Genomic DNA, 13897 nt, shown 5'->3' on the forward strand with positions numbered 1-13897 from the left:
CCGCGGCCGCGGCCCGAGTCCCCGTGCCAGGCCCAGACCCAGACTAGGCGCGGGAGGCGGTGCAGGGATTAGTGGACCCCTCCCCCCAGCGCTCCCCTCGCCCCGCCCGAGGCAGCGAGGACCCCTGGGCTCGGGGGTGGTGAGGGAGCTTCGTCCCGGCGGTGCCCGGGCTGGGGACACGGCATCACTGGGCGGGGGCCGCACGGCGGCAGGCCGAGGTGCGGGCGCGCTGTCTGGCTGCTGTCCGGCTCGGGTGCGGGGGGGTGGGCTCAGCGCGGGGGTCGCCTGGCCTCATCCCCCGGTCGAGGCTACGGCAGGGCAAGCAGTGCCCGGGCGGGTAACCCGACCCGACCCGGCTCCCGGTCGCCGCTCATCCCGCAAGGCCGGGCAGGGGGAGGGAGAGAAATGGGGGGGAGGGGGAAGGGAAAGGGTGGTGGGTGAGGGGCTGTGGGGCCCGCTGGGCCGAGTCCCCGGCCTGTCTGCGCTGCTCTAGGGCGGCTGCCTGTGTTGCCCGGGACGAGCCAGCCCCCTGCCTCGCGGGCGTCGGGCCTGCGGCAGAAGGGAGCCCTGAGGCTGCACAAGCTTGGCTCGGGGAGGCAGACCCGAGCTGCTGCCTCCATTTTGTTTCCTGCTCAGCTTGGTCTGTGGTGGTGGTGGTGTGGGTTTGGGGTGCGGCCGGGCAGGGGGTTCACCTGCGGCCGCGCCTGCTCGGGGCCTGAGGCCTCGAAGACCCCAGCCCAAGCCCCCAGGTGAGCCCCGCGGAAGGAGGGGGGTTGCTTTGGCTTCGGGCCGAGCCGAGCGGGCTGAGGGCAGGTGCCCAGTGGATGGGGAGACGGGCTGTAACCTAAGATGGAGGTCGGGACTGACGCGGGCCCTAGCGGGGCTGGCGGGGCGGTCGGACAGGCCTCAGCCGGGCCAGGTGCCGCCGGGGTTGGGGCTCGAGTTGGGTAGGGTGCAGGAGCCGTGTGCAGCTCGGGGCCGGCACAGCGCCCCGAGGTAGGCTAGGGGATCTGAGTGTCACCCACGACGCCCGCAGGCCCAGACACTCCGGGGAAGCGCGCGAGGCCCCTGGGGAGCCAGCCTCAGGCCCCGCCCGGGCAGCCCGGCCGGCCCGTAGGCCCCGGCCGCGAGCGGGCGCGCAAGGGGAGGGGAGGGGGCGGCAGCGGCGGCTCCGCTGATTGGGCGGCGCGCTCGCGAGCCCGACTTCACCCGCCCTGAACCCCGAAGAGTGAGGCGAGGGAGCGCGCGCGCGCGGTGGGGGAAGGGGTGCGCGCGCACTCGGTGCCCCAGCCGCACGCGGGCCGGCGCGAGGCGCTGGGTCGCACGCGCCGCCGCGGGGGCGCGCGCGGTGGGGGTGTGAGGAGGAGGAGGCGGCGGCGGAATAGGCCGGGGCAGGTCGCGCTCGCTGCCTTCTCCCCTGAAGAGAGACGCGGGGGGAGGGGGGTGCGGCGAGCGGCTCCGCTCTCTCCCCAAGGCTCCGCTCGCGCCCCAGTGTAATGAGGGTCACCCCCTCCCCCCAGCCGGCCCGGGAGGGGGCGCGGGGCACGGTAACTAGTGCGCTGGGGTGGGTGGCGGGCAGGCGCGAGGAGGAGGGAGGAGGTGGCCGGGCGGGGAAGATGGTGGTGGCCGTGAGGTGAGGGGTGCGGGGGAGGGCCGGGCGCGGCGCGGTGTTGGTGGCCCGCGGCGTTGTAGCCGCGGGCCCCCCTCCCCCTCCATCACTACCAGCCGGGCTCAGGCCTAGCCGGCCGGGCCGCCGCGAACTTCCTCCCGGCGCGGCCCGTGCCCCGCCGGCCTCCCGCGCGCACCTCGGCCTCCGCCTCCCCTCAGGTAGCCGGCTGGTGGGCGCGGGGCCGGCGGCCCTCCTGCAGCAAACTTTGCTTGCTGCTTAATATTGATGAATGCGTTAGGCTTGGCCAGGAGGTGCTGCCGCGGCTGCGGGAAGGAGCGCGGCCCGGGCAGGCGGCGGCGGTGGCGGCGTCGGCAGCAGCCATGTTTGTCAAGCTGTAGCAGCTGCTGCTGCCCTGACTCGGCTTCACCGGGTGCCTCCGTTTCTCTTCCCCTGCCGCGTCCCGGCCTCTGGGCCTTGCAGTCGTGGACCGAACAGTTCTGCAGTCTGGACGGCGAGGTTCGGGGTGCACCCGCTTTGGCCGACTCGCCTGCGGCCTGGGCACGGCCGCTGCAAGGGCTTCAGCGCCGGCTGGGCGCAGGGTGCAGCGCTATTGTGACCGCTGCGCTCGAGTGAGCCAGGAAGGAGGGGGGGGTAACGTTTTTGTGCAGCGTCCGGGACCCCCCTCGAACCCTACAGCCCCCTCCCTTTTGGAGATTCGGCCGCTGGATCCCCCCCACCCCAGCGGGGGATGGGGAGGAGGATTCCTGTTTGAGATTTAGGAATTTCTACTGCCAAAGGGATTTTAATTTTAGTTCAGCCCAACTGTCCACCAGTCTGCAGTGCAGGAAAAAGGGACGGGCTGTTTGCATGTGGCAAGATCTGCCCAGCTCCGGGAAGATGGAGTTTGCGGAGGCTTACCGAGGCCATTTTTCCATCGTCAGCTGGGGAACTTTTTCCGCCCATGGAAGTACAGCAGAAAGGCATCGAGGCCACTAGGCCTTGAGAAGTGGCTGCCATTTTGAAGATCAGAGTCAAATGGCATGTAAACTCCGATTAATTGCTGTTTTTGGATTCCAGGTTGATGCTGGCGCAGGATGGATCAGACCTGTGAACTATCTAGAAGAAATTGTCTGCTGCCCTTTTCCAACCCAGTGAATTTAGATGCCCCTGAAGACAAGGACAGCCCTTTCGGTAATGGTCAATCCAATTTTTCTGAGCCACTTAATGGGTGTACTATGCAGTTATCGACTGCCAGTGGAACATCCCAAAATGCTTATGGACAAGATTCTCCATCTTGTTACATTCCACTGCGGAGACTACAGGATTTGGCCTCCATGATCAATGTAGAGTATGTAAATGGGTCTGCTGATGGATCAGAATCCTTTCAAGACCCTGAAAAAAGTGATTCAAGAGCTCAGTCGCCAGTTGTTTGCACTTCCTTGAGTCCTGGTGGTCCAACAGCACTTGCTATGAAACAGGAACCCTCTTGTAATAACTCCCCTGAACTCCAGGTAAAAGTAACAAAGACTATCAAGAATGGCTTTCTGCACTTTGAGAATTTTACTTGTGTGGACGATGCAGATGTAGATTCTGAAATGGACCCAGAACAGCCAGTCACAGAGGATGAGAGTATAGAGGAGATCTTTGAGGAAACTCAGACCAATGCCACCTGCAATTATGAGCCTAAATCAGAGAACGGTGTAGACGTGGCCATGGGAAATGAACAAGACAGCACATCAGAGAGTAGACACGGTGCAGTCAAATCGCCATTCTTGCCATTAGCTCCTCAAACTGAAACACAGAAAAATAAGCAAAGAAATGAAGTGGACGGCAGCAATGCAAAAGCATCCCTTCTCCCAGCCCCCTTTTCACTAGGAGATACAAACGTTACTGTAGAAGAGCAATTAAACTCAATAAATTTATCTTTTCAGGATGATCCAGACTCCAGTACCAGTACATTAGGAAACATGCTAGAATTACCTGGAACTTCATCATCATCTACTTCACAGGAATTGCCATTTGTAAGCAGTTTTTGGTACAACTTAAATATATACATAAATGTATATATACAGGCAACTTAAAGGGAAATGTAACTAATTGGTTTTTGGTTGCTTATCAGTTCACAGCTGAGAGCCTATTGCTAATGATAGGCTTTTTGGGGAAATTTTACTTTGATTTTTAAATTTATCTGTTGTAAGAGTTTGGTTCTTTTCAGATTTTTCTGGGTTAAGTTTCCATCGAGGATTGCCTAAGAGTTAAAACTTCAAGGGCATTTGATTGAGTTCAGATTTTATTTTTCAAATGGAGGTATACATTTGTTTAGGTTTTTTTTCTTCTTGTTTTTTTCTTTAAATGCTTTGGCTTGCTGGTATCATGAGCACAGGTGGACCAATTAATTTTCTGGAGTCCTTTTTTTAACACAAGGCTTGGCTTATTTTTTTAGTTGATGGGGTGACTCTTGCTTAAATTTGGAGTGCATTTTGGGTACAAATTGAAAGTAGCTAAGATGAGGAGACCTTGGACATCAGTTAAAATTTAAACTAGGTCAGTTTTTCTGAACTACCTGTTGTGAAGGTATAGCATCCTATGCTTTAGATAAATGCCACCATTCAGAGCCTTGAGCTTTTTTGAGCCTTTTCTGGTTTTTAGTTTTTTTTTTTTTTTTTTTTAAAGATTTTATTTATTTATTTGTCAGAGAGAGAGCGAGCGAGAGCAAGCACAGGCAGACAGAGTGGAAGGCAGAGTCAGAGGGAGAAGCAGGCTCCCTGCGGAGCAAGGAGCCCGATGTGGGACTCGATCCCAGGACGCCGGGATCATGACCTGAGCCGAAGGCAGCCGCTTAACCAACTGAGCCACCCAGGCGTCCCTGGTTTTTAGTTTTGAAGTTTAGGTATACGCAGGTGTGCTTTGTGTACGTGTGAAGAAATAGAAGAACTAATTTGAGTTGTTACTTGGTAGTGCTGTGTACTATAAATGATAAAGGTCCTTTTTTGAAATTTTGTAGAATTTCTTGATCAGTAAGCAGAATGATCAGTTGACTTCTTTCAGTCTGTTTCATCATTTTTTTTTTTAAAGATTTTATTTATTTATATGACAGATAGAGATCACAAGTAGAGACAGGCAGAGAGAGAGAGGAGGAAGCAGGCTCCCTGCTGAGCAGAGAGCCCGAAGTGGGGCTCGATCCCAGGTCCTGGGATCTAGGACCCAAGCCGAAGGCAGAGGCTTTACCCACTGAGCCACCCAGGCGCCCTGAGTTTCAAAATCTTAAAATCAAACTTCTTAGTTATTAAAAGATAGCCCTCAGCTTTAAATACTTGATTCTAATTTTGTTTTCTTCTCAGATGAATTGTTAGGTCATCTGTAATGTCACCACAGAGGATCTCCCCACCTCCTGATGACTCTGAATCTTTAAAGATTTAATCAGAAAAAAATTTATGGGGTGGTTGTTTTGGGTACATTAAACATTCACTTTATCATAAAGCCTTGATAGCCTTGATGTTCTTTAAAGTCATGAGAATGTGGGTGTGTCACTTTTGTTTGTTGTTTCATTTATGAAATATGCTTTCGTACTTCTTGGTTTCTTGGCAGTTGCAGATTTTAAAAATTTGTTTTGGTAGTTATCTTTTTTGTTTTGTTTTTTGTTTTGTTTTGGTAGTTATCTTGAGTCTGTATTGTCCTAGGTATTTTTTAGGGTTGATAGGCTGTATTGGCAACTTATTGGCAGTTTAGACAAACCCTTTTCCTTGGGTTCACGTTGAAATTATTTTATGTGTATAGTTTTGCCTTTGTATTTACATAAAACCCTAGATCTGACAGTAGAAATAAATAATTCCCTAGAAGCATTTATATAGAAATATATGTCTGTTGTTTCTCATCAAAGAGATGTCTGGAGTATTGGCTCATTTATAAACAGTTGAAAATATTGGAGCCTATAGACAATATGTTAGGTATCTAAACTGGGAGTTAGAAAACTTATATAAGTAGAATTTTTTTTTTCCTGGCAGTCTAAATTGCTTAAAGACTATGGGCTTGAAGAGGCAAGTAACCTATTTATTTTAGGCCTTTGGTTTAAGGTTGTGGATGCAATCTGTAGCTTTGATTTTTGCCTTTGATATTTTTTAACTGAAGATTTGAAAAAGTCAAATCAATCTGAGAATGCAGATTCAGCTGAACAAAATAGCTTGGGAAAGGTGTAATTAAAAATAATTCTGTATGTTCACACACTTAATACATACAGACCATTCACAGTTGCTACATTGATACAGCAGGTATAGATTTATGCTCAGGGCTAGAAATTTTATTTATTTATTTATTTTAAAAAGATTTATTGTATTTTTTTGATATTTTATTTATTTATTTGACAGAGATCACAAGTAGGCAAAGAGGCAGGCAGAAAGAGAGAGGAGGAAGCAGGCTCCCTGTTGAGCAGAGAGCCTGGTGTGGGACTCGGTCCTAGGACCATGACCTGAACTGAAGGCAGAGGCTTTAACCCCCTGAGCCACCCAGGTGCCCCATATTGTTTTTTTTCTTTTTTATTTGTTTTTTTGAGAGAGAGCGCATAAGTGAGCATAAGTAAGCTCACGGACAGAGAGGCAGAGGAAGAGGGAGAGAAATCCTAAGCAGACCCATCACTGAGCACGGAGCCCAACGCAGGGTTTGATCTCAGGACCTGAGATCATGAGCTGAGCTGAAATCAAGAGAGTCACTCAACTGACTGAGCCACCCAGGCTCCTCAGGGCTGGAAATTTTAGAAAATCATTAGCAAATGCTATTTGTCCTTTTGTTCTGTCTGATATTATGATAGAATGATTCTCTTACGGAACAGTAAGAATAGTTACTAGGTTTATATACTCCCTGTCTTGAATTAAAGAAAGACACATGATTCAAGATTATATTGTCTCTTGTTTGGTATATCTAGCTATAAGACAGTTTGTGTCCTGTCATAAGTAAGCAGCCTCATCAGTTTCTCCTTATGTGCTTTTTTTTTTTTTTGAAGATTTTATTTATTTGAGAGAGAAAAGAGAGAGCAGGAGTAGGAGGGAGGGGCAGAGGGAGATGTAGACTACCCGCTGAGCAGGGACCCTGACTTGGATCTCTATGCCAGGACTCCAGGATCATGACCTGACTGGAAGGCAGACACAACCACCTGAGCCACCCAGGCTCCCCTCTTACGTGCTTTTGAGTTACTTTGTCTGATTATAGTGATGTGAAACGATTCTCATAGTTAATCGTCCTGACTGGATGCTTTTGTATTTGATTGGGTGTACAGTGCTTCATAATATGTAGGTGCTTGATCAAATATTGAAGGAAAATTGGTCCCAGAGCTGCAAGTTTAAACAGGCAATAACTTACAGCTTATTAAGTGCTTTGGTTTATGTTGTCTCACTGGGTCTTCATAGTCTTGTTTTTTTTTTTTTTTTTTTTTTTTTTAAAGATTTTATTTATTTATTTGACAGACAGAGACCACAAGTAGGCAGAGAGGCAGGCAGAGAGAGAGGAGGAAGCAGGCTCCCTGCTGAGCAGAGAGCCAGATGCGGGGCTCGATCCCAGGACCCTGGGATCATGACCTGAGCCGAAGGCAGAGGCTTAACCCACTGAGCCACCCAGGTGCCCCTCTTCATAGTCTTGTAAAAAGGGATGTCACAAATGACATAGGTCTTCCTTCAAGGCACTTGAGATTATTAGAGACAAGACTAAAACCCTTGAAATCAGAATTATCTCAGTACTCTTGGTTTTTCTGTAGTGGCTTCTGATCGTCTCTGACACTCTGCTGGGCCTGGTTTACTCACTAGGCTGATTTGTAGCAGTTGTTTGTTTTCTACTCTTACCTTAGATATTTTATAGAGATTTTATACTATGGTGGTATCCATGAATATAGGGATAGTCAAAACTCTTAGGATGTAGTTAGCTCAGGCTCGTCTGATGTATATATTACACTCTATTTAAAGAATATCCTAAAAACGAATCCACTTAAAATGGGGACAAACGTGTCATAATGAGAAAATGCAGAGCGGCAGGCAGAAGGAGAGGGAGAAGCAGGCTCTCCACTGAGCAGGGAGCCTGATGTGGGTCTTGATCCTAGGACCCCAGAATCATGACCTGAGACGAAGGCAGCTGCTTAACTGAGCCACCCTGGTGTGCTGAAAATAAATTTTTTAGACCTCTATCAAAACTTTGGTTTTGGGGTGCCTGGGTGGCTCAGTGGGTTAAAGCTTCTGCCTTTGGCTCAGGTCATGGGCCAAAGCATCCTGGGATCGAGCCCCACATCGGGCTCTCTGCTCTGCTCCTCTCTCTGACTGCCTCTCTGCTTACTTGTGATCTCAGTCTGTCAAATAAATAAATTAAAAAAAAAATTAAAATAAAACTTTGGTTTTGATGGCAGCTGTTTATTATAATAAGACAAGAATCAAATAGATTAAAAGAAATATTGTCCAGTGAAATTGTACAATAGGGAGATGATATTCTTTTTTTTAAAGATTTTATTTATTTATTTGACAGACACACAGATTACAAGTAGGCAGAGAGGAAGGCAGAGAGAGAGAAGGGGGAAGAAGCAGGCTTCTGGCTGAGCAGAGAGCCCGATGCGGGACTCGATCCCAGGACACTGGGATCATGACCTGAGCTGAAGGCAGCGGCTTAACTGACTGAGCCACCCAGGCGCCCCGGAAGATGAGATTCTTTATTTTGTTTTACTCTCATCATGATCATAAAGAGGGTATATTTTTGTAAAATAGTTAAGGACTTAATCAGTTTTAGTAAGGTTCTCTTTTAGAAATGTAGGCTCTGGAAAATTCAAGCATGTACCAAAGAAGAGAGAATGGTAGAAATTCCCATGTACACACCCAGTTTAAAAAATAACTGATATTTTATCAATCTTGTTTTATCTTCCCTCTGTTGCTGTTCAGTTATACTTCTTAATCCTTTGATGTTTATCATGTCACTCTTTGAAGCTCCTGTCCTATTATTGTCAGTTGTCATTTATTTAGTGGTTGACCTGGATTATCCTTTCCTTGCCTGTAATCAAAATGGTTTTTTTTCTTTATTTACATTGACTTTAAGAAACACAGCATCTTGGGGTGCCTTAATCTTAAGAAAAAAACAGCATCTTTTCACCAGATTTCTTTGCAGTTTTAATTGTAACTGGTAGTATAATATTAGGTTTTTCATTAGGTGGAGATAGACACTATGTTGTCCATAGATATTTGAATGGAGACTTTATTTATTTAAGGATTTTGTAATTTATTTGACAGAGAGATACAGTGAGATAGGGAACACAAGCAGTGGGGTGGGAGAGGGAGAAGCAGGCTTCCCACTGAGCAGGGAGCCCAGTATAGGACTCGATCCCAGGACCCTGGGATCATGACCTGAGCTGAAGGCAGACACTCAATGACTGAGCCACCAGGTGTCCCTGTTTTTTTATCTTTTAAAACATTTTATTTATTTATTTGAGAGAGTGAGGGAGGGCACATCAGGGGGCAGAGGGAAAGAGCATGCAGCGGGGCTCGATCCCGGGACCCTGAGATCATGACCTGACCTGAGCTGAGGGCAGATACTCAACGACTGAGCCACCCAGACTCCCCTGGAGATTAAAAAAGGTTTATTTATTTATTAGACAGCGAGCACACACCTGCTCGTGCAGGTGGGGAGAGGGACAGTGAAGGGGAGAGAGAGAGAATCTCAAGTAGACTACACTCTGTACTTAGAGGAGCCTGATTTGTGGCTGGATCTCATGACCCTGAAATCATGACCTGAGCTGATACCAAGAGTGGGATATGTAACTGACTGGGCCATCCCGGTACCCCTGAGTGGAGACTTTTTACCATTTAAAAATAGATATTTTTGGAGTATCTGAGTGGCTCGGTCATTAAGCATCTGCCTTCGGCTCAGGTCATGATTCCAGGTTCTGGATTTGAGCTCCTCTTTGGGCTTCCTGCTGCTTCTCTCTCTCCCACTCCCCCAACTTGTGTTCCCTCTCTCACTGTGTCTCTCTGTCAAATAATAAAATCTTTAAAAAAATAAAAAAAGATATTTTGTGGGTACCTGCCTCAGTTGGTTAAGTGTCTGCTTTCGGCTCAGGTCATAATCCTAGGGTACTGGAATGGAGCCTCATGTCAGGTTTCCTGGTCAGCGGGAAGCCTGCTTCTTCCTCTCTTCCCCACTCCTGCTCTCTCTCAATATGTCTGTCTTTCTCTCTCTCATATAAATAAATGAAATCCTTTAAAAACACATAAAAAGAGGTATTTTGGTGTTGTGACAATCCCCTACTTACAATCTTGGGGATTCATATAGTACTCAAAAATCACCCACTGTACTGACTTATATGTTGTGGATGATTAAGAGGTTAAAGAGTTGAGTGGAAAGATGAGTGAAACCTAGAGTAGTCAAGGCTTCAGGGAAGAAGTGGAACTTAAATTGGTCTTGGTTGGGTTTGGTTAGGTTTAGAAATGTATTTTGGATGTGGAGAGTTAAATGAATATAGTATTTTCAAGGGATATTTGTTGGGGTTGGGTAGGTAGCATGGATGCAGTCAGGTAAGGGCCTAGAAATCTGGACTGTGACATTTACTGTTAAAGTGATAGGATTGGGAGCCAGCAAGGGATTTTAGCTGAGAAGTGATATGATGAAGTTTGTGTTTGGAAAACAGGCTGGGGAAGAGTAGAAGCAGCGTTAGGATGCAGGCGGGGGATAGTCCAAAAGATTATTTCAGAGGAGGGAAATGGGCAGTCCTTTTGGGTGGCCTGGATTGGAGGCAGAATTGGAGTCTGCATTTGAGGAAAGAAGGAGAGGTGAGTGCAGATAATATGTAAGGCTTTTGTTGGTGCCTGAGACAATGATTCCTTAGGGACTTTCTTCCTCTGCTCTCATCATCGCAGTAGTTCTCTACTTTTTCCTTTCCTGTCTCAGAAGAAAATAGATCCTATCTCCATGCCTCTTAGGTTCTACTGAGTCCCGCCTTGCTGGAGGACCCTATGTTACTCATTATTCTTTTCTCTTTTCCTCTGGAGTCTTTTTTTTTTTTTTTTTTTTTTTTTTTTTTTTTTTTAAAGATTTTATTTATTTATTTGACAGACAGAGATCACAAGTAGGCAGAGAGGCAGGCAGAGAGAGAGAGGAGGAAGCAGGCTCCCCGCTGAGCAGAGAGCCCGATGCGGGACTCGATCCCAGGACCCTGAGATCATGACCTGAGCCGAAGGCAGCGGCTTAACCCACTGAGCCACCCAGGCGCCCCTCCTCTGGAGTCTTTATTCTCTCTCTCTTTTTATTTTATTTTTTATTTTTTTATTTTTTTTTTTAAAGATTTTATTTATTTATTTGACAGACAGAGATCACAAGTAGGCAGAGAGGCAGGCAGAGAGAGAGGAAGGGAAGCAGGCTCCCCGCTGAGCAGAGAGCCCGACACGGGGCTCGATCCCAGGACCCTGGGACCACGACCCGAGCCGAAGGAAGAGGCTTTAACCCACTGAGCCACCCAGGTGCCCCTCTCTCTCTCTTTTTAAAAGATTTTATTTATTCGTTTGACAGAGAGAGCTATATAGTGAGAGAGGGAACATAGCAGGGGGAGTGAGAGGGAGAAACAGAGTTCCCGCTGAGCAGGGAGCCCAGTGTGGGGCTCGATGGGGGGCTTGATCCCAGGACCCAGGGATTGTGACCTGAGCCTAAGGCAGACCCTTAACTACTGAGCCACCCAGGCGCCCCTACCTAATGTATCGCTTTTTCTGCCTAAAAATGGGAGGACCTCTTCCTGTTCTAAAGTAAAAATGTGTGTATCCTATAATCCCTCCAATGATCTTTCCCCTTTGTGGTGAATTTCTTTAAAGAGTTATCAACTTTGTTTACCTCTCCTTAATGCTCTGTGAATTGGCTTTTTTATATATCCTTCTGTCTGCTGTATCTGTTCTTCTATAAGTCACAGATGACACTTCAGTGCTATATTAGATTTGGCAGCATTTGACTACCACTCCGTTAAACTATCCTTTGACTGCTTTCTCTCTTTTCCTCCTCTTTCATTTTCTAGTCTCCTACACTTACATGTATTCACTTTACTGCTACTCTGCTGTGTGAAAATGCTCTTGACCTGACTTCTGAGCTTCAGACCAAGAAATTCTAGTCACTATAACCCACCTTCTCTTTCACCTGTGTCATACTCATGTTCAAACCTGTCCCTTACATTGCCAGACATGCATTTTCTTCTGTGTTAATGATGGCATCATCTTCCTGTTCATTTCAAGGGTGGAACTTTGGAGTACCTTACTCATTTATGTGATCAAACCACATTTGAGTGCTTCCTCTATGTCAGGGGCTGCTAGTATTAAAAAAAAAAAAAAAAGGGAAGACATAGTCTTTTTTTTTTTTTTTTTTTTTTTTTTTAAAGATCTTAATTTATTTATTTTACAGAGAGAGAGATCGCAAGTAGGCAGAGAGGCAGGCAGAGAGGGGGGGGGAAGAAGGCTCCCTGCCGAGCAGAGAGCCCAATGCAGGACTTGATCCCAGGACCCTGAAACCACAACCCCAGCCGAAGGCAGAGGCTTAACCCACTGAGCCACCCAGGCATCCCCGTAGTCTGTGTTTTTAGGGAACTTTACTGTTTAAGGAAGACAAATGTGAACAGTGACAATACAGAACACTAAGTGGTCTAATTGGTATTAGTGATACAGCAGTGTGGCATGTCTGGAGTAATCAGGAAGAACTTCACAGAGGGGTTATATGTAATTGAGTAGAGACATGATGGTAAGTAAGAAGGAATAATATATACAAATGCCAAGAAATTCTTTGATAGGAATCTGGAGGAGTGAGTTTGTCAGGAGACAGAGTATAAAGATAGGTCTTGTATGCCATCCTTAAAGTGAACTTTTTTTTTCTAATATTTTATTTATTTATTTGACAGAGAGATCACAAGCAGGCAGAGAGAGAGGGAAGCAGGCTCCCTGATGAGCAGAGAGCCTGATGCAGGGCTCGCTGGCAGGACCCTGAGATCATGACCTGAGCCGAAGGCAGAGGCCTAACCCACTGAGCCACCCAGGAGCCCCAAAGTGAACTTTTTTTAAAGTTTCTTTTTTTTTTTTTAAATTAATTTATTTATTTGACAGAGATCACAAGTAGGCAGAGAGGCAGGCAGAGAGGGGGTGCGGAAGCAGGCTCCCTGCTGAGCAGAGAGCCTGATGCGGGGCTCCATCCCAGGACCCCGGGATCATGACCTGAGCTGAAGGCAGAGGCTTTAACCCACTTAGCCACCCAGGTGCCCCTAAAGTTTTTTTTTTTTAAGCTTTTTAAAATATTTATTTATTTGAGAGAGAGAGAGTATGCTTGCCAGTGTGTACATGCTCACGTGAGTCAGGGAAGGGTCAAAGGAAGAGGGACAGGCAGACTGTCTGCTGAACAGTGAGCCTGACCTGGGGCTTGATCTCAGAACTCTGAGATCATAACCTGAGTGGAAGTCAGGTGGTTGACTGACTGAGGTACCCAGGCATTACTTTTTTATTTTTTTAAGATTTTATTTATTTATTTGACAGACGGGGATCACAAGCAAGGCAGAGGCAGGCAGAGAGAGAGGAGGAAGCAGGTTCTCTGCTGAGCAGAGAGCCCGATGTGGGGCTCGATCCCAGGACTCTGAGATCATGACCTGAGCCGAAGGCAGCGGCTTAACCCACTGAGCCCCCCCGCATTACTTTTTTACAATTAATTTTAGATTTAAGTGGTCTCTACACCCAACGTGGGGCTTGAACTCCCGACTGCAAGATCAAGAGTTGCTCGCTCTTCTGACTAAGCCTTCCAGGTGCCCTATTATGGGATTTCTAATTTATACAAATTCTCCATTTTTTCCTTTCTTCATTTCCATTATACTATGAGGCTTTACCACCCATCTTCGTATATAGTTTTTCTTTCCAGTCTCTCTTACCCAAAATTACCTTTGACTTTGAAGATAAGAAATCCTAGGTCCCTGGTTAAAGTTTTACCTTCAACGAATACCTCACTTTTTTCCCCGATTTGCCTAACATATAATTAGGCCCACGGACCCTTTCCTGACTTTGTGAAATCTCATATGCTATACTCAGGGTGTCCTGGGTTTAGCCAGTCTGCACTATTAATGGTGGTTTGCTTTACACTTACCCATGGCTCCTGCCTTTATCTTCCTGGTCTGATTCATCTTTGCATGTTAACATGTAACATGGTGCTTTCTTTGTAGTGACACAATTAAAGAAAGAGTGGATTGTACAGTGGTACAAGTTGGGAGGGGAGTAAATTTTAGTAGGAAGGTGATAAGTGGACTCTGTACCAAATTTCAGAATT

The 13897-nt window shown here is 47.3% G+C and overlaps 1 protein-coding gene across 7 annotated transcripts in view; it reads left to right on the forward strand.

Annotated features, from left to right (window-relative positions):
* The first annotated feature begins 626 nt into the window (after positions 1 to 626).
* NSD1 (nuclear receptor binding SET domain protein 1) overlaps positions 627 to 13897 on the forward strand; it is a 150372-nt gene continuing 137101 nt past the window's right edge. Inside the window, exons 1-3 of one of the 7 annotated variants that reach the window (XM_059174414.1) lie at positions 627 to 749; positions 2687 to 2800; positions 3541 to 3630. In XM_059174414.1, the coding sequence (XP_059030397.1) occupies positions 2771 to 2800; positions 3541 to 3630 (120 nt within the window). In that variant the 5' untranslated portion in view covers positions 627 to 749; positions 2687 to 2770. Of the gene's footprint in view, positions 750 to 1181; positions 1229 to 1302; positions 1548 to 2686; positions 3631 to 13897 lie in introns of those variants that run through there. The other 6 variants (XM_059174415.1, XM_059174416.1, XM_059174413.1 and 3 more) reach the window with 6 other exon arrangements.

The sequence above is a fragment of the Mustela lutreola genome, chromosome 5 (genome assembly GCF_030435805.1).
Source record: "Mustela lutreola isolate mMusLut2 chromosome 5, mMusLut2.pri, whole genome shotgun sequence".
Taxonomy (NCBI): domain Eukaryota; kingdom Metazoa; phylum Chordata; class Mammalia; order Carnivora; family Mustelidae; genus Mustela; species Mustela lutreola.